Source organism: Dermochelys coriacea, chromosome 11 (genome assembly GCF_009764565.3).
Source record: "Dermochelys coriacea isolate rDerCor1 chromosome 11, rDerCor1.pri.v4, whole genome shotgun sequence".
Taxonomy (NCBI): Eukaryota; Metazoa; Chordata; order Testudines; family Dermochelyidae; genus Dermochelys; species Dermochelys coriacea.
Window position 1 is genome coordinate 14,031,091 of NC_050078.2, and position 26,804 is coordinate 14,057,894.

Below are 26,804 nucleotides of genomic sequence, written 5' to 3' on the forward strand. Positions count from 1 at the left end.
CACCTGGGGCTACTTATCTACCATTGAACAATGAATGTAAGTATGATTTGACTATCAGAAAATCCATTTTCAGGGTTCATTGATCAGATGCATTCCTTTCCCAATGGATTGCTCTCTTCTGTTTAGTATGCTGCACTTCACAGACATTTGTTAATCATAAATTGAACTTCTATAGCATCTTTCATCTTACAGAAAGATTCTCAATCTGCCCTTAAAGAAGTGAGTCTGATCACACCCCTTTGAGCTAGGAAAGTATTATCTCCATTGTATAAATGAGGAAAATAGATGTTGATTGCCTTGCCTAAAACCACTGTAGCAAAGAGGAGTGACCTCCCTCGGGAACTGACAGCGAGGGAGGGCCAGACGCCCCTGGGGATGGTGGAACCGGGCGTGCCTCAGTCACCAGGCTGGAAGCAAAAGGGCAGGATAGGAGTAGGAAGTATAAGAGGTGGGCTCTGTAGCTCAGTTGGGCTGGAGCTGCTGAGGGAGACAGACGCTTCCAGCCCGCTGCTGGAACTGGAGCCCACAGAAAACTTCTGCTGTCCTGAGGACTCACTTGAGCTACCCAAACTGCCAGACACGCCCGATGCTGTGGGGCTCCTCAGGTTGTCACTGGCAGTGTACCCTGGGGAGATGGAAGATGACCCCATGGTTCAGGTACACCCTGAGGGGAGGGGAGGAAGTAGCTCAGGGGTAACTGACTACTGTCCAGTTACATTGCTAGCTGATTCTAGGTCAGCGTGTTGTTGCTGGATCCTCACTGACCCAGTGGCAGTGCCACTGTTAGGGCCCTGGGCTGGGAGCCAGTGGAGACCTGTGTTAGTCCACTGTCCACCAAGCTAGGATGCTAGACTGTTTGTTTGGTGCCCTGCCCTTGCCTGAGCCCCCTGAACTGGGGAGGGATAGCTCAGTGGTTTGAGCATTGGCCTATTAAACCCAGGGTTGTGAGTTCAATCCATGAGGGAGCCATTTAGGGATCTGGGGCAGAAATTGGGGATTGGTCCTGCTTTGAGCAGGGGGTTGGACTAGATGACCTCCTGAGGTCCTTTTCAACCCTGATATTCTATGATTTGCTGCTCTAACCTGCCTGAGGGTTGGAGTCTTAGAGACTACTAACTTCCCCCTTTTTTAAGGCTTGTTCCAGGGATGTGACAGCAAAGGGGTGTGGCCTCCCTCAAATACTGACACCAAGGGAGGGCCACACCCTCCCACATGCCTACAACCACATGTAAATATGTTGGTAGAACCAGGAGTCCTAACTCACAATCCTGGGATCTAGCCCCTAGCACCACAACCTCCAAATAAAACTTCTGGAACAGAGATCAGGTCGTTCTTATATATTTCACCTAGTTGCCAGTATCCCAAACTCAAAGACCAACATAAAAATGGGAGGGGAGGCAACCACATTTGTAATGTGGTGGCCTAGTGAGGGCAAAGAGAAAGACTGAAAATACATGAAAGGAGACAATATAGAATGTTGTGGTAAAACAATATGTAATAGAAGTGAGGTGCATATGTGTGTGTCTATGTAGGGGTAAGGGTGTTGCCCCTAATCTACATAAAACACTGCAGACTGCATTTCCTCTCACAGAGAGATGGCCTGACTGTGCAGGCTAAGGGGGACATGGATAGTCTCCATATTAGATATTAAGTGGGTGTAGACCAAAGCAGACCAGCTGGACATATTTGAGTATAGAACAAGATGTAATGGCAATAATTTCTCCAGCTGCCTTTCTGATCAGTTCTCTTTAGTGTGTGTGTCTTCATACACATTTGTTACATGTGAGTTTATGTATATATTTAAAGTGGTGGGGGTGAGGGAATGAGGAATCCATATCAGATCTATTCATAAAGTTGCATACAAACAAATTATAGTTGAACAGAATAGTCCTCTTATTTCAAAGTAGTTTATTTAACATCATCAACTTCAGGAATATTGACTTTCAACCTTTTTTTTTTGTCTTAGGCTTTAGAAAAGGTACAAATTACTGTATATACAGGCATTTATTAGATGCAATAGCCTAAGAAAAATTAACAGTAGTATTAGCCTATTCAGCAGCATTTACTAACAAAATACACCTTATAATCACAATGTATAATCAAGCACAATAATTTGCTAGACAAAGCCAGCTATAGAAGGAAACTTTGCACAATTTTTTCAGTAGGGTACTTTTTCAAAAAGGACTTTCATTCATAAAAATGTATACGACCATCCTTAAGCACAAGCAACTGTTATGTGTCCCATGTGGACTCTCTAACTCATTCTCTGATTTTTTCTCTTTATATGTGACTAGTGGCGATATACAGCTCATGGTCCACTTTCACCTCCTCCTTCCAAAAGGAGCAGGACAGGAGCACCTTGGGTCTAATTCTTGCTAGTGTTAAGGTTGGCCTCAAAGTGCATTCATTTCCATTGTTTTGAAGTTACCAAGAAGGAATGTAATTTCAGCAAGTGTTGTGTCTCCACAAAACCCTGGATACACTGGTCATGGATCTCATGCAAGTGCTCCATCACCAGGTTCATCCTGCTCAGAGGTACTCTATGTTTATATCCCTATACCCAATACTGAAATGCTACTTAATAGTGTAAGGTACTCACTCCACAGACTGACACAGTTGATATAATCAATGTGCAACAATTTGGGGATTAATCCTGCAAACGCTTGCTCATAAAAGGAGCCCTGCTGAAATCAGTGGGACTCTTCCCATGAGTTAAATGGTTGCAGCTTCAGCTTCTAGTTATGTTAAACAAACTGCAATTCGGGGAAGCAAAAGCACCTTATTTAAATAAGAGAAAGAGTTAGGATCACAGTGCAACATGGCATAGGCAGATCCAGGGGCATGTATCTAGTATTCCTTGTGCATCCCACATTCCTACTGAAGGCAATAGGAGTTTTAGGTGCACAAGGAATGCAAGAATAGGCCCAATATTGAAAAAAGATAAAATTCAGCAGTTACTCTGGGTAACTTGGCTTACTGCATTATCATATCAGGAAGACATACAAACTAAGGTGCTAGGGAACAATATGTTACCAGAACAAGACATACATATCTAGATCTGGACTGAAAACTCACTCGCATTCTACTGTTGAGGAACACAAAAAGGTTTAGGAGTTTATTCTGTGAAAGTTGACATCTCTTAAAAAGAAAATATGAGAATATTTCCTCATTAGAAAATGAGTGGTCAGTTTAAGAGCATTGTACAAGATTACAAAGTATATGTAGTCAGTGCTTATTATTCTTGGCCTTAAATAACAGATTTGCACAAAGGATGACATTTATTCATGGCTTGCATAAGTAGTCTTCTTTCTCCACTACATTTATTCCACAAACTATACTTGTTTGTTTTTACTGAGTGAAAGAGTATGTTTTAGAAACTGGTGTAGTATAGTAGATTAAATGCCTTGCTCAAGAATTATTGATTCAAATATAACTATGAAGAGGAAGCATATTTAAATATTTGTCTTTATAGAAATAAAAAAATCTTTCCAGAAGACATAAAATAGATTTTATCAGACGCTGTGAAACACTTTCTAAATGTTTTAATCCATTGTCAATGGAGTGTTCTACTTTGAACAGGAAGGATATTGAAAAGAATTTGGAGCAATGCTACAAGCACTAAATTCAGATGCATGTAATTCTGCTTCTGCCAGCCATGCAGGAACTTGACTAGACTGTCAACAGCTTGACTAATTTTACTATATCAACAACTTGCAGGGTTTTTTAAGCTGTAATGAACGTATGCAGCTTTTTAATTAGAGATCTTAAGTCTGGCATTCTGCTCTCCATCACACCAGCAATTTCACTGACTTCAATGGAGTTACTCCTGATTTACGTCAGCGCTCAGTGAATGCAGAATCAGTCCCTCTGGTTACCTCATTTTTGCGGAAGTTTATTTTTTTATGTTTACTCATTTTAAATCACAAGGGAAAACCATTTTGTCTAAATTGTCAGGTCTACAGATTTTCTTTCATCACAGAAGAGCCTCTAAATGGCAAAGTGAATGAGTTTATTTCTCTAGCTACACGAGTGCAGTAATTCCCGTTGACTCACTGGGAATTATTGGTATTGTGCAACCAGAATAATTCTGACCGTCTATGGTAAAAGGCAGGGGGAAGGGTCACTGTAGTGGTGTAAATCACATCAGCTAGCTTAACACTCTAGAGTGTTGCTTGTCCCGGGAGCGAAGTGAAAGGACAATAGACGAATGATCAGAAATAGCAAGGCTGAACTTTAATTAACCCTATGGGTCAAAGTATCCCCTGTGGGGATATCAGGGAGCCAGTTAGAACGCCCTGATTCTGATTCTGGGTCTGCACTGGCATCTACTAAAGTATCCCATGAGTGCTTATACCAGAAGAGGCTGGAATAGGGTGGCTCGTGCAGGAGCAGGCACTGCTGGCTTTATGCCAGTGGATAGTTCCCTTTTCCTCATGGAATTCTCTGCTGGCCATGTATAGCCACAATCCAGTCCCTCTGTGCTGCTAGGGGCTGGAGACAAAATGAGACTCTAGCCCTATATGCTAATCACAGTGGATGTACATACCCCAAACCTCTAATATATTATATAGGGAAGGGATAGTTATAGGGGATACAAGTGACAGTTGGAAAACATGAGCTAATAAGCATTGATTCAGATCTGTTTCACTCATGTCTTGTGAAGAGAATGATGGGGTGTGAAACCCTGATAAAGATTTTCAATATGTCACACTAATAAATGTGACCAGGCACGAATAGTCTGTCCAAGCTGAAATGAAGCTCCATCGGACGGGCTGAACACACTGGGCATACATTCCTCCTCACGCTCTGTTCACATACTCAAGAAGAGCAACTGAAGATAGGGGGAGAAAAATCAATACCAAACCCCAAAGCACCACACAGAGTGGTTGACCCCAGTACTTTAAAACAACTGATGTAGATTGCAATTTTCAGGTCTTCTATCCATACAACACTTCAGATGCTTTCTTTAAAGCAAAATAGGACTCTTTCCCTATTTTGTTATCTACTACTGCAGAAAATTTCATTTAAAACTATAGCAGGTCTTAATTTTTTCCCCTTCAGCCATCCTCAGTGAACTGTGGGTACATCCTATGAAATTCTCAGACTAACTCAAATCTTTTCTCTTTGCAAATGACTTTAAGAACCTGATGTCCTTTTCCAATTTCATTTGACTGATTTTTCCAGTCTAACTGGCAAAGCTGATGACACAAAAGCAGAATACACCCACCAGTTCTAGAATTTTCTTGCTCTGTTCCACGGGTATGTTATGTTGTTAATGTGAAGTCCACTCATTCCATTAAGGAAGAAAAGGCAGGCAGCAATGAACTCACACCAAAAGGTCAGTGTGAAGCCCATGAAGGTAATATAGTCCTTCAGGAGGATTAAAAAACTCAGGACTCCACTGGAGGACAGGAGAAATGAGAGAAGAATAAGGATTGATCCCATTGACCATTTTCGTCTTGAATTAGTGTCTTCACAGACTTGGGAGACCATCAGAAGTTCCAGGCCAAATATTGCTACAACCACAGCAAGAGACACCACACTTCTTGCAAGAATCATTCCAAAATTAATTCCTTCCACATTGGCCTGATTCAGATCAGTGACACATTTTAATTTGGTGCTGTTGCCTATGGTGCAGAAGTGCCACAGTCCAAACAACTGTCCTTTTGCAAAAATCCAGTGGCCATCACAAACTGAAATTGATGACAGGACAACTGCTATTGCCACGCATAAGATAATGAGGCTTCTGATGAACGTCTCAAAGAATGATTTCTTGGGTCTTCTGTGAGCAAGCAACCTCTGTGCCTTAAAAGAGATATTACAAAAGAAAACAAGTTACAAAACTCGTCTGTTTTAGTTACTATTCAAGATATATTTAAGTCATAGGTACAAAATGGAGAGGCCCTTTAGAAATGATGTGAATGCATGCTTAATAATAATAAAATAATAATTAATACCCTAATCTCATGATTGACTAAATAGATCCTGCAATGTACACATATCTTTAAAATTAGAGAAGAAGAATGGTATTGTGGTTGAAGCAACGTACAGGGAACATCTGTGTTGACTTCCCTGCTTGACCACAGCCTTGTGCAAATCATTATTCTGCTTCACTTTGTCTGTCTTGTCCATTTAGGCCCCAATTCTGTGAATACTTATGCATGTGCTTACATTTGCACAAGTGAATGGTCCTGCTGACTTTAGCAGGTCTCCTCACTACATACTCACTTACTGAAAGTTAAGCACATGCATACGTGTTTTCAAGATCAGGACTTTAGATTTGGGCAGGGACTGTCTCTGACTGTGTATTTGTACAGTGCCAAGAGCAATAGAACCCTGATCAGGACTGGGACCTGCGGAGACACTACTGTAATGCAAATAAGAACTTACTTTACACTGCGAAATGTGTATTTCCCCCTCACCTCTCCTATCACTCAAAGATGGCCACATAGATTCTGCTCAAATTAAAAAAAGAAAAAGAAACAAAGTCACCTTTGGAACAGAAACCAAGCATGGAAAATTTCAGACCAAAAGATTAAATTTTCAAAAAGGCACTAGCCATGCAAAAAGGGAGGTTCCAGTGGAAATGACTACAACCTTAAAGATAACAATGCCTCCTATGCACCAGATGTAGGCTGAGATTGTCAAAGGAGTCTAAGTGGGGAATGAAGGCTGGGGTGCATTAACTCCTTCAGTCTCCATAAAAACCCAGCCTTCATGAATGTAAACACTCACTGGGCCTGAGTCTCATCTCACTTACACTGGTAAAAAACTGGTGTTACACCATCAATTTCAATGGTATTCCTCTTGATATACAATTTGTGCTAGTGAAAAGAGACTCAAGCCTACTCGCTTCATGAAACAATTTGTAATATGCTTTTTCGGAGATTAAAGAAAGAACTGCAATATAACTTTAGAATCATGCTTTGACCCTCTTTTCAACTACTGGAATCTGTATTCTCCATTAAATCATCAGCCCAATACTGCACTCTGTGAAAGTCAGTGGGAGTTTTGGCTGAATAAGGAGTGTGGGACTGAACCCTCGAACTAGGGGGCAGCTTGTGATAGCCTTATTCATGTTAAACAGTCCCTTACAACCAGGAGTAGTCCCACTAGTCAATGGGACTACTAGTAAAGTAGGAGTAAAGCAAGGCAAGCACAATCTGACCTATATTATTTAAATCCAGTTCTCTCAAAAATAAACCACAAATGACAAAACAGCCCCATTTGTGTATGATGAACAATCCCTTTGTGCTCTGCCACTCCAGAACTAGCCAACCAATGGGGCACGAGGTCACAAACAATCCTTATCCCTAGAGTGAGACTAACACTGCTGATGGTGCTAGAACACAAACAGGAAACACATGATGCAGACAGTGTTTGGCGTATGAGCCAAAAGGAAAGTGGGGAAAAAATTGTTTGTCTAATGGAAACGGTAGGGATAGAAGTCTTATACTGAACCTGCCAAGAGGGTTTTAAAAACAAGAGTTTTAAAAATAGTAATACATGAACACTGAAATGTTACTTATGAGACTCTAAAATCTTTAATCCTTTGAGTTGTTTTAAAAATCATATGTGAGTGCTCAGTGTATTCAATTTTTAGAGTCTATATGTTCACAGAATATCCTATTCACGAGGAAACACTCTCTGATTTTATTCAAATTATTGTACTGTACAAAGATATCCACAAGATATTGAGGCATAATGCTGGAACTTTGCACAGTCATGTATCATCCTATGCAGTGCACCTAGAGCTGTGTCGGTCCCAGGATATTAATCCTGTATTATCCTGGAATATAGAGGCAGAACTGACACTTATTAGTCAGAGATCAGAGCCCAATTGTACTAGGAAAATACATACTCCCAAGGAAAAAGACAATCCTGCCCCAAAGCTTACAGTCTTAAAGACAGATTTTCAGGTGCTCAATACCCACAATTAGAGTTAGATTTTCAAAAGTGTTCAGCAGCTTCTACTGTCAGTCCCTTGCAAAAATACCATGTTATATACTATTAAACAGCATGCACATCATTGCTGACTAGGTCAGCATTAACTTACTCCAATCCCCTGTGCAAATAGCATTTGGGTGCCTGGGGCAAATATGGCTATTGCAGTAGCCTAGGGTTGCCTGTGTAACACTCAAGCGCACTCAAGTACAGCAAAGTAGCAAATTCTGACAGGGAATATTTTATAACACTACCCTTGCCAATCTACTGCCGGTGACTCAGTGAGAGCAGGTGCCTGCAAAGCCCAAATACACAGGCTGTTCTGTGCCTCCCTGCATTCTGCTGCTCTCCTCCCCCATCCCCCAGCACTTGCCCACTCTCCTCTTAGGTAGGTTTTCAACCATGCATTCCATGATAGCTAAAGACAAAATACACCCATGCTGCATAAACCTTGAACTCTATCTCCTACTTATGGGTCTTAAATCTCCGTAGTAACTTTGCAATACAGTGACTTGCTCAAGGTCAGAGAAAGTCTGTGTCCAGGCTAGAAATAGAACACAGGTCTCCTGTTTTCCAGGCCTACGTGTTAACCACAGCAGACCATTCTTCCTGTATATATGCTTGGGATAGTTAATTTTCTGGGGTGGTGATAAAGGTGGGCATGAGTTTGGCTTGTTACCAACTAATATTTGTCTGGTTTTATTCCCACCACATGCTACACTGATTATGTCAATACACATTTTTAAAATAAATAGAATTTTTTTAAAATAAATTAAATCTGGCTTTAATTGGATATCTCAGAGAGACATATCTGGTGGTTCTGACATGGATGGGCTTAATAAGTAGACTTAAATCCCCAGATGACAAATTACTGCTAAGTACTTACTAAATAAGTTACTGCTAGCATCAATACCTATGTTCTCACACAAACAGCAAGCCTTCTTTCAGAGTGCTGCAGCACTGCATGTTGTAATCCACACCAGACTCCATCTAGGGGTGTACAGACTGATTAGCTTGTCCAATCAGGACTGATTCCTCCAGTATGTGTTCTCAGTTCGGTCTAAGTCCAGTTTTACATTTCTTAAATGAGGGGGCTTCACTCACTTTCTTTGGGAGACAACAGTGTTCCACCTCTTAAGAGATCTCTCTGCCAGCAAGTTCCCACCATCACCAAGCCTAAACACCTCCCTTCACCATACTGATGTACTTTATTTTGAAAATATCATCTTTCATATAAAGCGTCACAGGACGCTTAGAGGAAGAGTCATACTGCCAAAGTGTATGCAACATGTCAGTGATGGAGAACTGTGTAAACAACACACAATACTGTGGGGGTAGGGAAGGGAAATGGACCAACTTTGATTTATTAATTAGAATTAAGACAAATTGGATAGACGAGTCTCCCACTTTTGCTACTTGTTTATAAAATCTCATGGTCTCTATACAAGAGCAAACTCTTGTTGTTACAGAATGGTGTAAATCATTTTTCCAGACCTCGGCACTTCCCAGCCCTATAGTATATTAATAACCATGAACTACTATGCCCTGCAGCTAGTAAAAGGAAGGCTTGATGTTAAATGATCATTGAGTGGATTTAAACCAAGACACAGAACAGCAAGAATACAGCTTTTGGGCATACTTTGCAGCAATTAAGAAATCTCTCCGAGGAAAGGTCAGATTAGATATAGAAGGCAATAGGTCCTTTCCTAACCCCTGGTCACTTTCCATTCTTTGGGTGAGACTAATGCACCAATACTCTGCTCTGTACAGAGCTCCTACAGAAGTTCTCCTTTTTATTTAAAAAGGTACATCTGGAGGAAGTTTTTTTTGGGGGGGGGGCACAAAGACGACTATAAAGAGCAACAGGTAGCAAGAACTCAGCATAGCAGCAGTTCAGCCTGCAGGGTGATAAACATTTAGCCTCCGGCGGGAGAACAAAGGGGGGGGGGGGGAAACCACAACAGGAATCCAGCACCAACGCTGATTGCATGTGTCGAGTCAAAACAGCCGATCTCCCCCCAGCCAGGCACTCGGGGCCCCAGGGTCCCCTCATTACCTGCACCGCTATGGCTGTCATGCTGGCTCCGGCTGCCTGCAGCGAGGAGGAGACCAGAGAGAAACTTCGCTTGGCTTCAGGGGGCTGACAACAAGCTCTCGCCGCCAGCGCCCCGTTCAGAGCTGGAGGGACCCGGCCGGGACAGCTGGGGGCAGCAGCCACCCGGCCCACAACTTGCCGGGTCAGGGAAGCCGGGGGCTGCGGCAGGGCAGGGCTGGCGGCTGCCCTTTGAGTTTCCCCTTTGGCTGAGTCAGCAGCAGCGCAGCCGCGGGGGGGGCGGCCGGGGCCGGGAGGGAGGGAGGGAGGCGGAGGTTAGCCAAGCGCTCCGAGCAGAGCAACAAGCGCCCGGCGGGAGCCAGGAAAGGGCGCGGGCGGCGGGGCGGGCAGCCGGGGGGGGGGGCCCACAGGCGGGGGCGGAGGCGTAATGAAGGAGGCAGGGGCGGGGGGGAAGCAGAGGGAGCTGGACAGCAGCAGCCGGAGTCCCTGGGGTCTCTCCCCTTTGTCCCTAGGGGCCGGGGGCTCCAGCATGCGTCTGAGGCCCTTCCTCCCTGGTCCACCCCAGGGGTGGGTCCTAAGCAGAGGGGAAAGGGAGCGGGTACGCCGGGACCGTGTACCGGTAAGAGCCGATGCGCTGTACCAGGACCGGCTTCCCCAGAGGGCAGTTAAAAGCCCTGGGGTGGCTGGGGCGGGGATTCAAAGGGCCCCGGAGCTCCAGCCACTGCTACCGCCCGGCCCTTTAAATCCCCGCCGGCGCCCTGCTGCCCGAGCCCTGGGGTAGCGGCGGCCAGGCTCCGTGGGGGATTTAAAGGGCCCCGGGGCTCCAGCCACCGCCCCGGCCCTTTAAATCCACTCCAGAGCCCCACCGCCGCTACCCCAGGGCTCGGGCAGTAGGGCGCCGGCGGGGATTTAAAGGGGCTCGGGGCTCCAGCAGGCGCTATCACAGCAGAGCCTCAGGCCCTTTAAAGCTCTGCCAGAGTGCAGAGCCCCGGGGTAGCGGTGGCAGCCGGGAGCCCCCAGGGCTCCTCAGTGATTTAAAGGGCCCGGGTTTCCGCTGGGGTAGCGGCAGCTGGACCCTGGGCCCTTTAAATCGCCCCCGAGCCCTGGGGCTCCCAGCCGCCTCTGCAGCTGGTAGCTTGGGGGTGATTTAAAGGGCCCCGGGCTCCCAGCCGCCACTACCGCAGCTGGAGCCCTGGCCCTTTAAATCTTGATTTAAAGGGCCCAGGGATTTAAAGCCCTGCCCCTTCTGGTTGAGGCCACGCCCCTTCTGGTTGAGGCCACGCCCCCTGCTTAGGACTCTAGCATACCGGTAAATCCTCTAACTTACTTTCACCCTGGTCCTAAGGACCTCCTGGAGCTAAGATTTGGGCCCCTGAGCGGCCCTGGCCAGGTCAGTGACATGAGCTCCAGAGCAGGGTAATTTTAAACATGTGTCAATCTTAGAATCATAGGGCTAGAAGGGACCTCGAGAGATCATCTAGTCCACTTGCCTGCACTCAAGGCAGGACTAAGTATTATCTAGACCGGGGTCGGCAATCTTTCAGAAGTGGTGTGCTGAGTCTTCACTTATTCACTCTAATGTAAGGTTTTGTGTGCCAGGAATACATTTTAATGTTTTTAGAAGGTCTCTTTCTACAAGACTATAATATATAACTAAACTATTGTTGTATGTAAAGTAACTAAGGTTTTTAAAATGTTTAAGAAGCTTCATTTAAAATTCAATTAAAATGCAGATCTTATCAGTTTAGTGTGATCCTTGCCCTTGCTTTTCCTTGCTGAGTTTTCCAATGTCTGGCACGTATTTGGATACTTTAAGCTGCACACAGGCTTCTGAGTGATCAGTTATTAACCGGCTCCGAGAGGGACAGAGGACAGATTTCATGTGTGAAAATACCTGTTCACACACGTATGTGGATCCAAATGCTGAAAGCACTGCAAACGCAATTTTCTTCAAACAGTTCAATTTCACTAGCAGGGATGTCCAGCTGGTCAGAATAGAGGCCACATGATCTCTCTTGGTAGCTTCAAGTGCACTCTGCAGATCTCCAAACTTTGATGCCCACAATTCTGAGCTTTTTAACTGAATGAGCTGCATTTCAAAATCTTCAGCACCCATCCACTGAAATACAGACAAATCCAAGTCGCTTTCGTTGAACTTTTCAGGTTTAATTAGAAAAAGCATTGGGCCAAATCGCTGGAAATCTTGAAATCTGTCAGATAATTCTGATTCTAGTTCTTGCATGTACATTCTAATCTCAACATCAAACGCAGTGCTAGTGATAGTGATGTAAGCAGCAAATCAGGACTTAAAAATATCCCAGTACAGTGGTGCTAGAACAATTTTTAAGGTGGGGGTGCCGAAGTGTGCCCTCTCTTGCCCCTGTCTGCACCCCTCACTGCCTCAGGCTGGGGCCAGCAGCGGAGCCCCCGGGCAGAGCCCCAGGCCGGCAGCTGGGACCCCAGGCCGTCAGCAGAGCCCCCTGGACCAGTGACTGGGACCTGGGGCTGGCAGCAGAGCCCCCGGGACTGGTAGCTGGGACCCGGGGCCGGTGGAGGGAACCCCAGCTGGCAGTCAGTACCCCAGGCCAGCAACAGAGCCCCCGGGACCGGTGGCCAGGACCCGGGCAGTGAGAGTGCCACTGAAAATCAGCTTGCATGCCACCTTTGGCACGCATGCCATAGGTTGCCTACCCCTGATCTAGACTATCCCTGACAGGTGTTTGTCTAACCTGCTCTTAAAAACCTCCAATGATGGAGATTCCACAACCTCCCTAGGCAATTTATTCCATGGCTTAAACACTCTGACCAGAAGTTTTTCCTAATGTCCAACCTAAACCTCCCTAGCTTCAATTTAAGCCCATTGCTTCTTGTCCTATCCTCAGATGTTAAGAAGAACAATTCTTCTCCCTCCTCCTTGTAACAACCTTTTATGTACATGTTATCATGTCCCCTCTCAGTCTTCTCTTTTCCAGACTAAACAAACTCAGTTTTTTCAATCTTCCCTCATTCATCATGTTTTCTAGACCTTTCATCGTTTTTGTTGCTCTTCTCTGGACCTTCTCCAGTTTGTCCACATCTTTCCTGAAATGTGGCACCCAGGACTGGACACAATACTCCAGTTGAGGCCTAATCAGCATGGAGTAAAGCAGAAGAATTACTTCTCATGTCTTGCTTACAACACTCCTGCTAATACAGCCCAAAATGACGTTCCCTTTTTTTGCAACAGTGTTACACTGTTGATTCATATTTAGCTTGTGGTCCACTATGACCCCCAGATCCCTTTCCACAGTACTCCTTCCTAGGCAGTCATTTCCCATTTTGTATGTGTCGAACTGATTGTTCCTTCCTAAATGGAGTACTTTGCATTTGTCCGTATTGAATTTCATCCTATTTACTTCAGACCATTTCTCCAGTTCGTCCATATCATTTTGAATTTTAATCCTATCCTCCAAACCACTTGCAACCCCGTCCAGCTTGGTATCGTCCGCAAACTTTATAAGTGTACTCTGTATGCCATTATCTAAATCATTGATGAAGATATTGAACAGAACTGGACCCAGAACTGATCCCTGCGGCACCCCACTCATTATGCCCTTCCAGCTTGACTGTGAACCACTGATAACTACTCTCTGGGAATGGTTTTCCAACCAGTTTTGCACCCACCTTATAGTAGTTCCATCTAGGTTGCATTTTCCTAGTTTATTTATGAGAAGGTCATGAGGGACAGTATCAAAAGCTTTACTAAAGTCAAGATATACCACATCTACCACTTCCCCCCTATCCACAAGGCTTGTTACCCTGTCATAGAAATCTATCAGGTTGGTTTGACACAATTTGTTCTTGACAAATCCATGCTGTTACTTATCACCTTATGATCTTCTAGATGATTGCTCCATTACCTTTCTGGGTACAGAAGTTAAGATGACTGGTCTGTAATTCCCCAGGCTGTCCTTATTTCCCTTTATATAGATTGGCACTATATTTGCCCTTTTCTGGTCTTCTGGAATCTCTCCCATCTTCCATGACTTTTCAAAGATAATCATCAATGGCTCAGATATCTCCTTAGTCAGCTCCGTGACAGGATTGGGGCCAAAACAAGTGGTTGTGTGTCAGCCATCCTGGGTGGGCGGCTGGCAGTGGGTAAACCTGGCTTTTGTTAATAGTAAAAATCAAACAAAATGGGATGAAGCAGGATACAAAGCTTCTGGGAGCAGGGAAAATAATATCTCAGCAACTCCTTTTATTTCTAGCACAAGATTTGTGGTGTTTGGTGGTTTTTGTAAAGCCCCAGCTGCTGGAGGCATGTGATGAGGTGAGAACCTCCGCTTTCATTTTTTAAAAATTTTCCAGCCCCCATGGGTGCAGTGAAAAGCTTGGAAATATGACTGGAGACAAGTGGAGGCTAACAAACTAAAAGGCAAATGGAAAGCTCCTCATATGTATATATTTTTAAAGAGCCTATGATGTTCAAGCCAATCTCATAATTTTCTGACGCCTGACTCATGATTTATGAACTCTTGGGGTTGACAATACTTTATACTCACCTCAGAGAGTCACTGTGGGATCAATTAGATAGTGTTCGTAAAGAGCTTTGAAGAAGAAAAGTGCTATAAAATGTGTGCTAGGTTTTATTAAAGCATAAAATGCATAGAAATGAAGGTGTCCTCTCTGCTAAACAAATTTGGATTAGCTAAAATACTCATTTATAGGAGCTCATCTCATGAAGAGATGCATGTGTAAGTGATTTACTTTTTTCCTTATGGAACATCCTAACCTTACATCATTAAACATGTGCAAAAATAAATAAAGTACCCAGCTGACTGAATCTCAATAAAAGGACTCAACTAAAAAAAACCCAACAAAGCTAAAGAAATTAATACAATTCCAACCCGTCCCTTTTATCAGACCTTGTGGCATGCTTTGGAGCCCATATGGACTTTGTCAGCATCGAGGATATAAGCCGCTCTTATAGCTAAACTAGTACAAAACCATAGTGTAAACAACCAAAGCTGATATACACTACAGTTTGCATCAGTACAAGTTTACTCTGGTTTCAAGCAAGGGTGAGCAGCATCTTTACTGCTTACTGTGGCTTAGCCATTTTATGCTAGGGATTGTTTTTTGTAGCTGCCCACTGATGGCTATTACTGGGGCAAATCGTCAATGTGGATAACACTGTCTCCTTTGGAAAAAAAGTGGGGTGACTGCATTATTAAACAGCAGAATTAAAGACCCTACACAGTATGAACACCCCACCTTCCTCTGGCCCCCAAATGCATCCGATGAAGTGAGCTGTAGCTCACGAAAGCTTATGCTCTAATAAATTTGTTAGTCTCTAAGGTGCCACAAGTACTCCTTTTCTTTTTGCAAATACAGACTAACACGGCTGCTACTCTGAAACCTGTGATTAAGAATAAAATAGCCTTGGAAGAAAATATCACCTGCTGTTAGATTTCCCCTCACTTCTGCAAAGGACTCTATAGTCTGCAGCAGCAGCTGCTAGTGCTGTTATATTAAGAAAGCATCACTCCACTTTTAGGCTTTTGCCTCTACTTTTCTGAGGGCTCAATGCTAGGAGCACACAGGGCTTGATCCTGCTTCACTGAAGTCAATGGGAATTTTGCCATTGATTTTAATGGGAGCAGGATTGAGCTCAGATTTTGAATGTTATACACACATAACAAGGCTGCATTAACTATATGCCCTAGTATAGATATAAGGGCATGTAGTAAATACTATAGTTAGTGTTGTAAAGGCACTTTTTATTATACAGCGTTGTTTTAATTTGCTCATGACTTTCTCAAAAACTTGTATCACACTTTCATACAGACAACTGCGGCTTATAAGGGGTGTGTTGATTTCCACCCCCAAACTCTGGAAATTTGGATAGACTCCAAGGCCAGAGGGATCATTTAATCTGACCTAAAATTACTTCCTGGGTTGGCTTATCAGATACCCCAATGATAAGCAGCAATGGAAATGGCCGATACATAAAATAAATAAACCTCTCTCTTGGGAGCCTTAAGATGTCTCCTTATTGTAATGAAGGGCAGTTCCCTTCTCTGTCTTCCCCTATCAATAGTTGCTGCATGTGTTTGTATTTCCAAAGCACAGCACTGACAGACCCCCTCCCCCCCATGCAACCCCATTGTATTTACAACATCTCCAGCCTCTCACCTTGGATTGTGAGTGAAGACTGCAAACATCCTTATCTGTTACCAGCAAGCTCTCTCTAGGGCTCGGACCAGCAGCAGCATGATGGGTAAGTGCATGGGCTTCATACCGCTAGAAAGCTTCACAGCCACCGACGGGATCAGAAATGGCACAACAAGCAATACAAGAAGGCCCACTTGGGTACTGCCCTGAAAGCCAACCCCTTCGGAGGAGCTTCCCATGCAAAGGGAATTGTTCTTGAAAAAGTTGGTGTAGAGGCTAAGCAGCCCAATTGAACCATCAGGAAATGTGTCAGAGTACAGCTGATCAAGAATGGCAAGAAAATAACGGCCTTTGTTCCTAATGACGGTTGCTAGAACTTCATTGAGGAAAATGATGAAGTTCAGGTTGCTGGCTTTGGTCGGAAGGTTCATGCTGTTGGTGACATTACTGGTGTCCGCTTCAAGGTTATCAAAGTAGCCAGTGTTTCTCTCTGAGCCTTGTACAAAGGCAAGAAAGAGAGACCATGATCATAAATTCCTGTCATGCCATCTAGGCTACTAATAAACTTCAGTTTGATTTAAAAAAAAAAAAAAAGCTTGTAGTTATATATCTCTACCTGTGCAGTCAGCAAAAATATCTCCACTCATAAAGTTTTATTCCCTTTGTCTTTTCTTGCTTATTCTTTCCCGTCCTGCAATGAATTACTGATCACTTTATTTTCTTCGGCACTCGGCAGAAAGTACTTTTTTTTTTTAAAAGGAAGTTGTGCTTTTTGCTGTATCATCAGACATCCTTACCTCACTGCCAAATTCTGATTTCAATTATAGCAATAAATGTCTGGAGCGACTCCATGGACTTTAGTAGAAATTCTCTAGATTTAGGCCTGATGATACAAGTTACTGTGCATGGGCCATAACTTGTAGGATTGGGACCTCACACGGGTGTACCAAAGATCAGAACCTGGCTGTATTGAATTCTGATGAGCTCCTTCTCAATGTGTAGCATTTAGGTGATCAAGACTTCTTTTCCCATTCTTCTTGCTTCCATTTCTGAGCAATATATTTATCCATAAATACTACTTATTTATGTTAATCTTGTAGCAATTTTATTAGGACTTTTTAATTTATTTCCTTTACAAATACATTTTTCTAAAGAGTCAGTTTTCTTCATAACACTCTATTTCTAGTATTTTTCTCCTTGTTGAAAATTCTGTTACTTTAGTTTTCGGATTTTTATGGTAAATTCAGACTTTTGCATTCTCTCTATCCCAGAATCTTTGCTTAAAGCATCTGTAATGTATATTATCTGCATTTTATTTCAAGACTGTAGTGAATTCTGAGACTATGCTTCCCCCACACTCTGAACTGTATGTTTTCCACTTCACTTTTGTACCATGTGGCAAATTTTGCAGGGTCAGTAAAAAATTCATTTTTGTGGTTTTTCTTTGGTTGTTGGCCTGCTACAATTTTGTCCTCAGAATATATTATCTGCGTCATCAAATTTTACACTTCGTATGTTCCCTTTCTGTTTTAGGCTCATCATAAAATGGGATGTAGTCAATAAATCCTGTGCCAATTATGTTTATTTTGCAGGTCATATTTCTACATTGTGGGGGTCTAGACTGGTTGCATATATTTGCTGTTATATCTTTCCACCTCCTGAGCTCATTCGAGAGTAGTTACTCCTGGCTCATAATTGCAAAAAAATTGAATTGTCTCAGGGCATGTCTACACTTGAAACGCTATAGTGGCACAGCTGCACTGCTGTAGTGCTTCAGTGTAGAGACTACCGATGATGATGGGCATAGGTAATCCACTCCCCAAGAGGTGATAGCCAGGTTGATGGAAGAATTCTTCCACTGACCTAGTGCTGTCTATCCCAGGGGTTATGTCGCTTAACTACACCTTTCAGGCATGTGAATTTTTCACACTCCTGAGCGACGAAACTGGGTCAACCTAACTTTTTAGTGTAAACCAGGCCTTAGGGTTACACTTAAGTTTACACTTAAGTCTACACTTAAGTTGCTACAGCTGCACAGTTTCAATGCTCTGCCACTGTAGCACTTCATTGTAGACACTTACTATAGCAACGGATGGAGTTCTCCCATCACTGTAGATAATCCGCCTCCCTGAGAAACGGTGCCCATGTCGACAGAAGAATTCTTCCATTGACCTAGGGCTGTCTACACCAGTGGTTAGGTTGGCCTAATTACATGTCTCAACGGTGTGGATTTTTCACACCCCCTGAGTGATATAGCTATGCTGATGTCACTTTTCATTGCAGAGTAGCCCTCATTTTGTGGCCACAAACAGGGGAATGGACTGAGAAAACTCCACTTGCATGTGGCTTTGCTAAGAAAACTCAGGCTCAGGCAAACTGCACAAAACTGTTTTCCTGGCAAGAAGTCCATATGACCCAGTCCTTGTGTGACTTAGCACCAAATGTGCAAACACTATGCACTAAGGCTCTGGTTCAACAAGTTTTTAAAGAGCTTTTGCCTTTCTTTAAACATGAGTAGTCCCATTGACTTCTATGGAGCTGCTTCTGAGTTTAAAGTTAGGCACATCCTTGTTATCTTGCTAAATCAAGGGCACTCTTATGCAGGTAGTCCTACTAAAGCCAGTGGTAATGTTCATGTGTGTAAAGATAAGCATGTGGATAACTGTCTGAAGAATCAGGAGCTTAGGCCCACATCCTTAAAGGTAGTTGGTTAGGCGTTGCTCTGCTCAGTGGTGTAACATCAAACCCCTAGGTTGGCCTGCTTCCCAGGGGAATTTTCAGTCCTGAGCTAGGAGCTCAGGCTACATACATTGCATGGGGAGACTTAGGCGCCTAGAGAAGGCAACCTCAGAAGCCAGTGTAATGATTGCTGCTGCTCAGTGCTGGAGTACATGGAACCTCTAGGGCAGTGGCGAACTGGAACCGGTTGTTAAATTTTGAAGCAGTTTTAGAACCGGTTGTTAACCCGCTTCCCTGAAGAGGGCGCTGAGGCTTTGATGGGCTCCGGCTGGGAACTGAAGTAATTCCTGCTCCGGCCACCGGGGGCGCTGCGCTGCGAGAGCCATGTGGGCTGCTGCCTGGCCCTGGGCACGAGCCCTGTTGCTGCTGCTGCTGCTCCCCTGGCCCTGGGGCTCCCGATGCTGCCTGGTGGGTCCCCGGCTGCTCTGCTGGGCCTGGGCTGTGTCCTGCTGCTCTCCCTGTGAGCACCCACCACCCTGCCCGCAGCCACCCCCTGCCCGCACCAGCCCCTGCCTCCAGCCAGCCCCTGCCACACCCTCTGTCCTGCATCCAGCCACCCACTGCCCTGCCTGCAGCCAGCCCCAGTCTCAGCCACCCCCTGCCCGTAGCCAGCCCATGCCCTGCCTCCAGCCACCTCCTATCCACAGCCAGCCCCTGCCGCACCCCCTGCCCGCAGCCAGCCCCTGCCTCCAGCCACCGCCTGCCCGCAGACACCCCCCGCCGCACCCCCTGCCCGCAGCCAGCCCCTGCCCTGCCTCCAGCCAGCCCCTGCCGCACCCCCTGCCCTGCCTCCAGCCAGCCCCTGCCTCCAGCCAGCCCCTGCCACACCCTTTGCCCTGCCTCCAGCCACCCCCTGCCCTGCCCTGCCCGCAGCAGCCCCAGTCTCAGCTACCCCCTGCCGCACCCCCTGCCCGCAGCCAGCCCCGCCGCACCCCCTTCCCTGCCTCCAGCCACCCCTTGCCCTGCCTGCAGCCAGCCACCCCCGCACACCCTGCCTGCAGCCAGCCCCTGTCTCCAGCCACCCCCTGCCCTGCCCGCAGCCAGCCCCTGCTCCAGCCACCCCCTGCCTCCAGCCACCCCCGCACCCCCTGCCCACAGCCAGCCCAAATCTCCAGCCACCCCCTGCCCTGCCTCCAGCTACCCCCGCACCCCCTACCCGCAGCCAGCCCCTGCCTCCAGCCACTCCCGCACCCCCTGCCCGCAGCCAGCCCCTGCCCTGTCTCCAGCCAGCCCCCATCTCCAGCCACCCCCTGCCCTGCCTCCAGCCACCCCCGCACCCCCTGCCTGCAGCCAGCCCCCGTCTCCAGCCACCCCCTGCCCGCAGCCAGCCCCTGTCTCCAGCCACCCCTGCACCCCTGCCCACAGCCAGCCCCCATCTCCAGCCACCCCCTGCCCTGCCTCCAGACACCCCCCTGCCCGCAGCCAGCCCCTGCCTCCAGCCACTCTCACGCCCCTTGCCCGCAGCCAGCCCCCGTCTCCAGCCACCCCCTGCCCTGCCTCCAACCACCCCCGCACCCCCTGCTCGCAGCCAGCCCCCATCTCCAGCCACCCCCGCACCCCCTGCCCTGCCTGCAGCCAGCCCCTGCCACACCCCCTGCCCTGCCTGCAGCCAGCCTCTGTCTTCAGCCACCCCCTGCCCTGCCCGCAGCCAGCCCCTTCTGCATGCACCCCCTGCCCTGTCTCCAGCCCGCCCTGCACCCCCTGCCTTCAGCCATCCCCTGCCGCACACACCCCCTGCCCTGCCCGCAGCCTGCCCCTGTCTCCAGCCAGCCCTACACCCCCTTGCCTCCACCCAAGCCCGCACCCTCCTGACTCCAGCCAGCTCCGCACCCCGTGCCCTGCCTGCAGCCAGCCCTGCACTCTCTTGCCTCCAGCCAACCCCACACCCTCCTGTCTCCAGCCAGCTGCGCACCCCCTGCCCTGCCCGCAGCCAGCCCTGCCTCCAGCTAGCCCTGTCCCACACCCCTGTCTTCAGCTGGCCCCATGTCCACTGGTGCCCTGCAGTTCCCAGGGAAGTAACCCTGCACACCTGCTTCAATGAGGGAGGCAGGGAGCAGCTGGGACCCACACATGTGACTGTCCCATGTCCCACTAGGGTGACCAGACAGCAAGTGTGAAAAATCAGGACAGGGGTTGGGGGGTAATAGGAGCCTATATAAGAAAAAGACCCCAAAATCGGGACTGTCCTTATAAAATCAGGATATCTGGTCACCCTAGCACACCCCTAGGGAGTGGCGGGGACCTACACATGTGAAACAGAGCTCATCTCTAGTTCAGGCCCACCTTTTTAAAAAAGAACTTTAGGCAGGGTTAACATACATCCGTATTTTCCCGGACAGGTCAGGCTTTTTGGTTCTTAAATCGCCATCTGGAAAATACGGACATATGGTAACCCTGTTGGTACAAAAAATACATACTGGAGCACATCCCTTAAATCAGAACTTTTTATAGGGAACCAGTTGTTTAGATTTTGGCAGCTCAATACTGCCTCTAGGGCAGTGGTACATATACCCTGTGGGTATGCAGGGGTCTTCCAAGGGATATATCAACTCAGCTAGATATTTGCCTAAATTTACAACTGATTACATAAAAAGCACTAGCGAAGTCAGTACAAACTAAAATTGCATGCAATTACTTGTTTATATTGCTCTATAAGTACAATATTTGTATTCCAATTGATTTATTTTATAATGATATGGTAAAAAATGAGACAGTAAGCAATTACTCAGTAATAGTGTGCTGTGACACTTTTTTGTATTTTTATGTCTGGCTTTGTAAGCAAATAGTTTTTAACTGAGATGCAACTTGGGGTTTGCAAGACAAATCAGACTCCTGAAAGGGGTACCAGAGTCTGGAAAGATTGAGAGCCACTGCTCTAGGGTGTCAGTAGTGTGACAGAAGCAGGTTCACCACAACTCAGAAGAAGACTGGGGGTCTTCAGGAGCTAGCCCTGGTGGGTCCCTGTGACCACTCAGACACATGGCTCAAGAAAAGGCTATTTTACCAGGTCTGGCAGGAAGGGGAAAGGTTGCAAATACCATAGTACAGAGGCTTAAACAGTTACTGTCCATAGTGAGTGATAATGATAAGTGTTTGTCCAATTGAGAGTCAGGGCTCTTCAGGTCTAGTGCCTGGGGTGCCCTCTCTGGTCCAAAGTCTTTTCAAAGCAAATAGGAGCTTGTGAGTTTCCAAGCCAGCCTTAGTTATTGTCTCTCATTGGGGCCCCTCTGCATTGGCTCCCTAGCCGGCTGCTGTTGCTGCTTTCCCTAAGTCCCACACCGACCTGCATGCAATTCTGATGTCCAGCATTCACAGACTATTCTCCATGCAGCTCGTCTGCCTCCAGCTTCTCTCCAGCTCTCCACCTTACCATGAAGCTCTCCACCTTACCTTCCCGGCAGCTCCTGGTTTCCATGCAGCCACTGCTCCCAAAACAGAGCCCAGCCACTTCCTGGGTCACAATCTTTTCCCTCATCTGGCTCAGGGAAAGGGAAATGCAGTGGGGAGAGGGTTAATCTGAATTGTACTTCTTTGCTTTGCAGATACATCACACCAGCAAGCTAAGTGGGAAACTGGCTGAATTAATGGAGTACTTGTGGCACCTTAGAGACTAACAAATTTATTTGAGCATAAGCTTTCGTGAGCTACAGCTCACTTCATCGGATGCATTCAGTGGAAAATACAGTGGGGAGATTTATATACACACACAGAGAACATGAAACAATGGGTATTACCATACACACTGTAAGGAGAGTGATCACTTAAGATGAGCTACGACCAGCAGGTAGGGAGGGTGGGGGGAACGGTATCCCCGATAATGTCACAGCTAACCTAGTGGCTGAACATTGACTTTGTCCTCACCCATACACTTGGGGACAATGTATACCTTCAAATCAGCGGCATTGCGATGGGTACCCGCATGGCCCCACAGTATGCCAACATTTTTATGGCTGACTTAGAACAACGCTTCCTCAGCTCTCGTCCCCTAATGCCCCTACTCTACTTGCGCTACATTGATGACATCTTCATCACCTGGACCCATGGAAAAGAAGCCCTTGAGGAATTCCACCATGATTTCAACAATTTCCATCCCACCATCAAGCTCAGCCTGGACCAGTCCACACAAGAGATCCACTTCCTGGACAATGGTGCTAATAAGCGATGGTCACATAAACACCACCCTATACCGGAAACCTACTGACCACTATTCCTACCTACATGCCTCCAGCTTTCACCCAGATCACACCACAGACCCATTGTCTACAGCCAAGCTCTACGATACAACTGCATTTGCTCCAGCCCCTCAGACAGAGACAAACACCTACAAGATCTCTATCAAGCATTTTTGCAACTATAATACCCACCTGCTGAAGTGAAGAAACAGATTGACAGAGCCAGAAGAGTACCCAGAAGTCACCTACTACAGGACAGGCCCTACAAAGAAAGTAACAGAACGCCACTAGCTATCACCTTCAGCCCCCAACTAAAACCTCTCCAATGCATCATCAAGGATCTACAACCTATCCTGACGGATGACCCATCACTCTCACAGATCTTGGGAGACAGGCCAGTCCTTGCTTACAGACAGCCCCCCAACCTGAAGCAAATACTCACCAGCAATCACACACCACACAACAGAACCACTAACCCAGGAACCTATCCTGACAACAAAGCCCGTTGCCAACTCTGTCCACATATCTATTCAGGGGACACCATCATAGGGCCTAATCACATCAGCCACACTATCAGAGGCTCATTCATCTGCGCATCTACCAATGTGATATATGCCATCATGTGCCAGCAATGCCCCTCTGCCATGTACATTGGTCAAACTGGACAGTCTCTAGGTAAAAGAATGAATGGACACAAATCAGACGTCAAGAATTATAACATTCAAAAACCAGTTGGAGAACACTTCAATCTCTCTGGTCACTCGATCACAGACCTGAGGGTGGCTATTCCTCAACAAAAAAACTTCAAAAACAGACTCCAACGAGAGACTGATGAATTGGAATTAATTTGCAAACTGGATACAATTAATTTAGGCTTGAATAGAGACTGGGAATGGATGAGTCATTACACAAAGTAAAACTATTTCCCCATGTTATTTCTCCCCCCCACCCCACCCCCCACTGTTCCTCAGATGTTTTTGTTAACTGCTGGAAATAGGCTACCTTGCTTGTCACCATGAAAGGTTTTCCTCCTTCCCCCCTCTGCTGCTGGTGATGGCTCATCTTAAGTGATCACTCTCCTTATGGTGTGTATGATAAAACCTATTGTTTCATGTTCTCTGTGTGTGTGTGTGTATATAAATCTCCCCTCTGTATTTTCCACCAAATACATCCGATGAAGTGAGCTGTAGCTCACGAAAGCTTATGCTCTAATAAATTTGTTAGTCTCTAAGGTGCCACAAGTACTCCTTTTCTTTTTGCGAATACAGACTAACACGGCTGCTACTCTGAAACCTGGCTGAACTAATGAGCTGTGAAATGCTGGGTAGACCCAAGCAGCTGATCTGTCTGATTGACCAGAGATAGGCACTTCCCTCCACTCAGGATCCTCAGCCATGAACACTCTCCTGGAGTTAGGCACCTAAGCCTGGTCAGTTGCTTGGGGCGTCCATACCTTAGCAGCCAAAACTGACTGTCACTGTCTTCTGCTCTCACTTGATACCTCTTACACTCGGCCCATGTTTCCCTGTGCCCAACTGCATGTATGGGAGCTTTGCTGCTCCCCCGGCAGCCTGGACATGGTCCTCCTGCCGTTGAGTGTGACATGTCTCAAGTCTGCTCAGAGCATGCCTACAGGCTCAGGCCTTGTTGGTGAGACAGGCATTCCGCTGCTGAGTTTAAAAATCCTGCTTCAGGGCCTCCAGGGCTTAGCCTTGAGCTATAGCTTGTTAGCCAGACATGGCAGTAGTGCTTTGGCTGCTTTGAAAATGCTGATGAATGAAAATGTAGGCACTCAGGGGATTTAGGTGGCTATGGCATTAGGCGACAGCTGAATGATGGCTTTGGAAATGTCAGTGGCTCCTAAATAGCGGACTTAGGTGCCTAAAGAAACAAATGGGCACCTAAATACCTTCAGGGATCTGGGTCTTAGTCTCTAGTTGTCTGATTTGAGAAACCAACACTACTTTGGTTGAGATTAGGGGCCTTTAGCTGGTATATGGTATTGGCCAAGTTGGTTCTGGAAGAAACAAGATTTTTGATGGACAACCAACTGGGTAAACATTTTATTTTGAAAACTGATTTTTTTTAAAATTAATTACCTGCATCTCTGCTTATGTAAAAATTAATTAACGAACATCAAACTAAATACAAGTAGATTCAAACCCCAGAAGTAATTGTAAACATGACATATGTAAATCATGTATATTTTATGGTAGTATAGTAAATTCCGCCAGAAAAATAGGCCCAATATAATACAACACCTATGCAATCTAGCCAAGTTTACATTGTTATTGAAACATTAACTTTTGTATTTCTTGACTTTTTGCAATTTAACTGCAGTCTTAAAGTAGCTTTAACATAGTTGTTTGCCTTTAATTTCTTTGTTACTCTGAAAGAGAAAAATATGGGAAAGTAGAAATTGCCTACACTTACTTAGAATTGAGCTAGTCGCAATTATTTGTTGAAATTCACCCTTCACTAAAGTGGTTGAGAGGAGGATGAAGTGAATATTTGGATGTTACCATAATAATTAATAATAATTACTCCCTTTGCTGCTGCTATTATTTGTCTTGAAACACCTTTCTATGTGTTTCTGTGTATATATATGTATATATATATATTTCCTTCAATAATCATATATTAAAATCCTATCTAGTATAACTGTGGACTTTTTATCAGTGGAAAAATGTATTTCTCCTCATTCTCTCATAACTAAACTCAGCCAATGATTTTACTCAACCTTTTCAAAATAAAACAACAAAAACACTTTTAGGCAAAGATCAGCTATGGAAGATCTCAGCCACGAGGTTATTATTTTGGAAAGGTATGCATGTGAAAACTAAGTGTGTTGTAATGGGGATTGCTTAGTACCTTTACAGGGACAGTGATATCTTAAAATTATTATTTGTTTGTATTATTGTAGCACCTAGGAGCTCCAGTCATGGACCAAGACCCTATTGTGCTACGTGCTGTCTTGGACAGGCCAATCTGCATTCCGGTGGCTCAGAGAATAGTTAATGGGCGACAGAGCGTTGCAATTCTAGGTTAAGCAGTGTAGATATATACCTATGTTTCTCTATCGCTCTCTCTCTTGGCTTGGCAAATTTGATTTTTTAAAAATAATTTTGACAAATAATATCGATTTTTACTTTACTTTACTTTTAAGCATTTTTTCAATTTTAATCAATTTTACATTTTCACAGTTGCGGGAAATTATCGAGGGTCAGACAATAATTGTTTAATGACAGTACACACTGAGATTCAAAAATTAAAGCTTTATAATTGTTACAACACAAATTGTCAACATTGTATGTCAAAATTTTAGCCTTAAATCAAACTCTATTAAGTTCTGAAGCAGCATTTTTCTTATGTTGCCTATCTGAAAATTTCAATTATTGTTGGTGGAAATATTTTTTGTTGATTTGTGTGTATATGGTGAAATTGACATTAATCAACATTTACAGATAAAAATCTAATCTTTCCAAGCCTTTTTATATAGATTTTAAGTGAGTACAAGTAATGAGGCATAAAAATAAAAAATGGTTACAAGAAAAATAAAGATAAAACACTTTCTAGTATCTATTTAAGAAACTCTCTTGTTCCATCAGGCTTTCATATTCCAGCAGATTACTGACCAAACTCTTTAGGTCAGGACTGCCACCCTCCGCACCCTACACCCAGAGTCCAATGGCTGTTTTCCTTTGTCTTCTGAGGTGCAATGCCAGAGACAGACAGGGAGG

The 26,804-nt window shown here is 45.3% G+C and overlaps 1 protein-coding gene and 1 pseudogene across 1 annotated transcript; one reads left to right on the forward strand and one right to left on the reverse strand.

Annotated features, from left to right (window-relative positions):
• Positions 1-1,896: 1,896 nt before the first annotated feature.
• TMEM37 (transmembrane protein 37) lies at positions 1,897-10,753 on the reverse strand. The gene is made up of 2 exons (XM_038422810.2): positions 10,001-10,753; positions 1,897-5,805 (listed from the first exon to the last, which is right to left on the reverse strand). The coding sequence occupies exons 1-2, from the start codon at positions 10,019-10,021 to the stop codon at positions 5,233-5,235; spliced, it is 594 nt and encodes a 197-aa protein (XP_038278738.1). The 5' UTR covers positions 10,022-10,753; the 3' UTR covers positions 1,897-5,232.
• A 5,270-nt stretch (positions 10,754-16,023) lies between these two features.
• Positions 16,024-16,747, forward strand: LOC119863484 (annotated as a pseudogene).
• Positions 16,748-26,804: the final 10,057 nt, after the last annotated feature.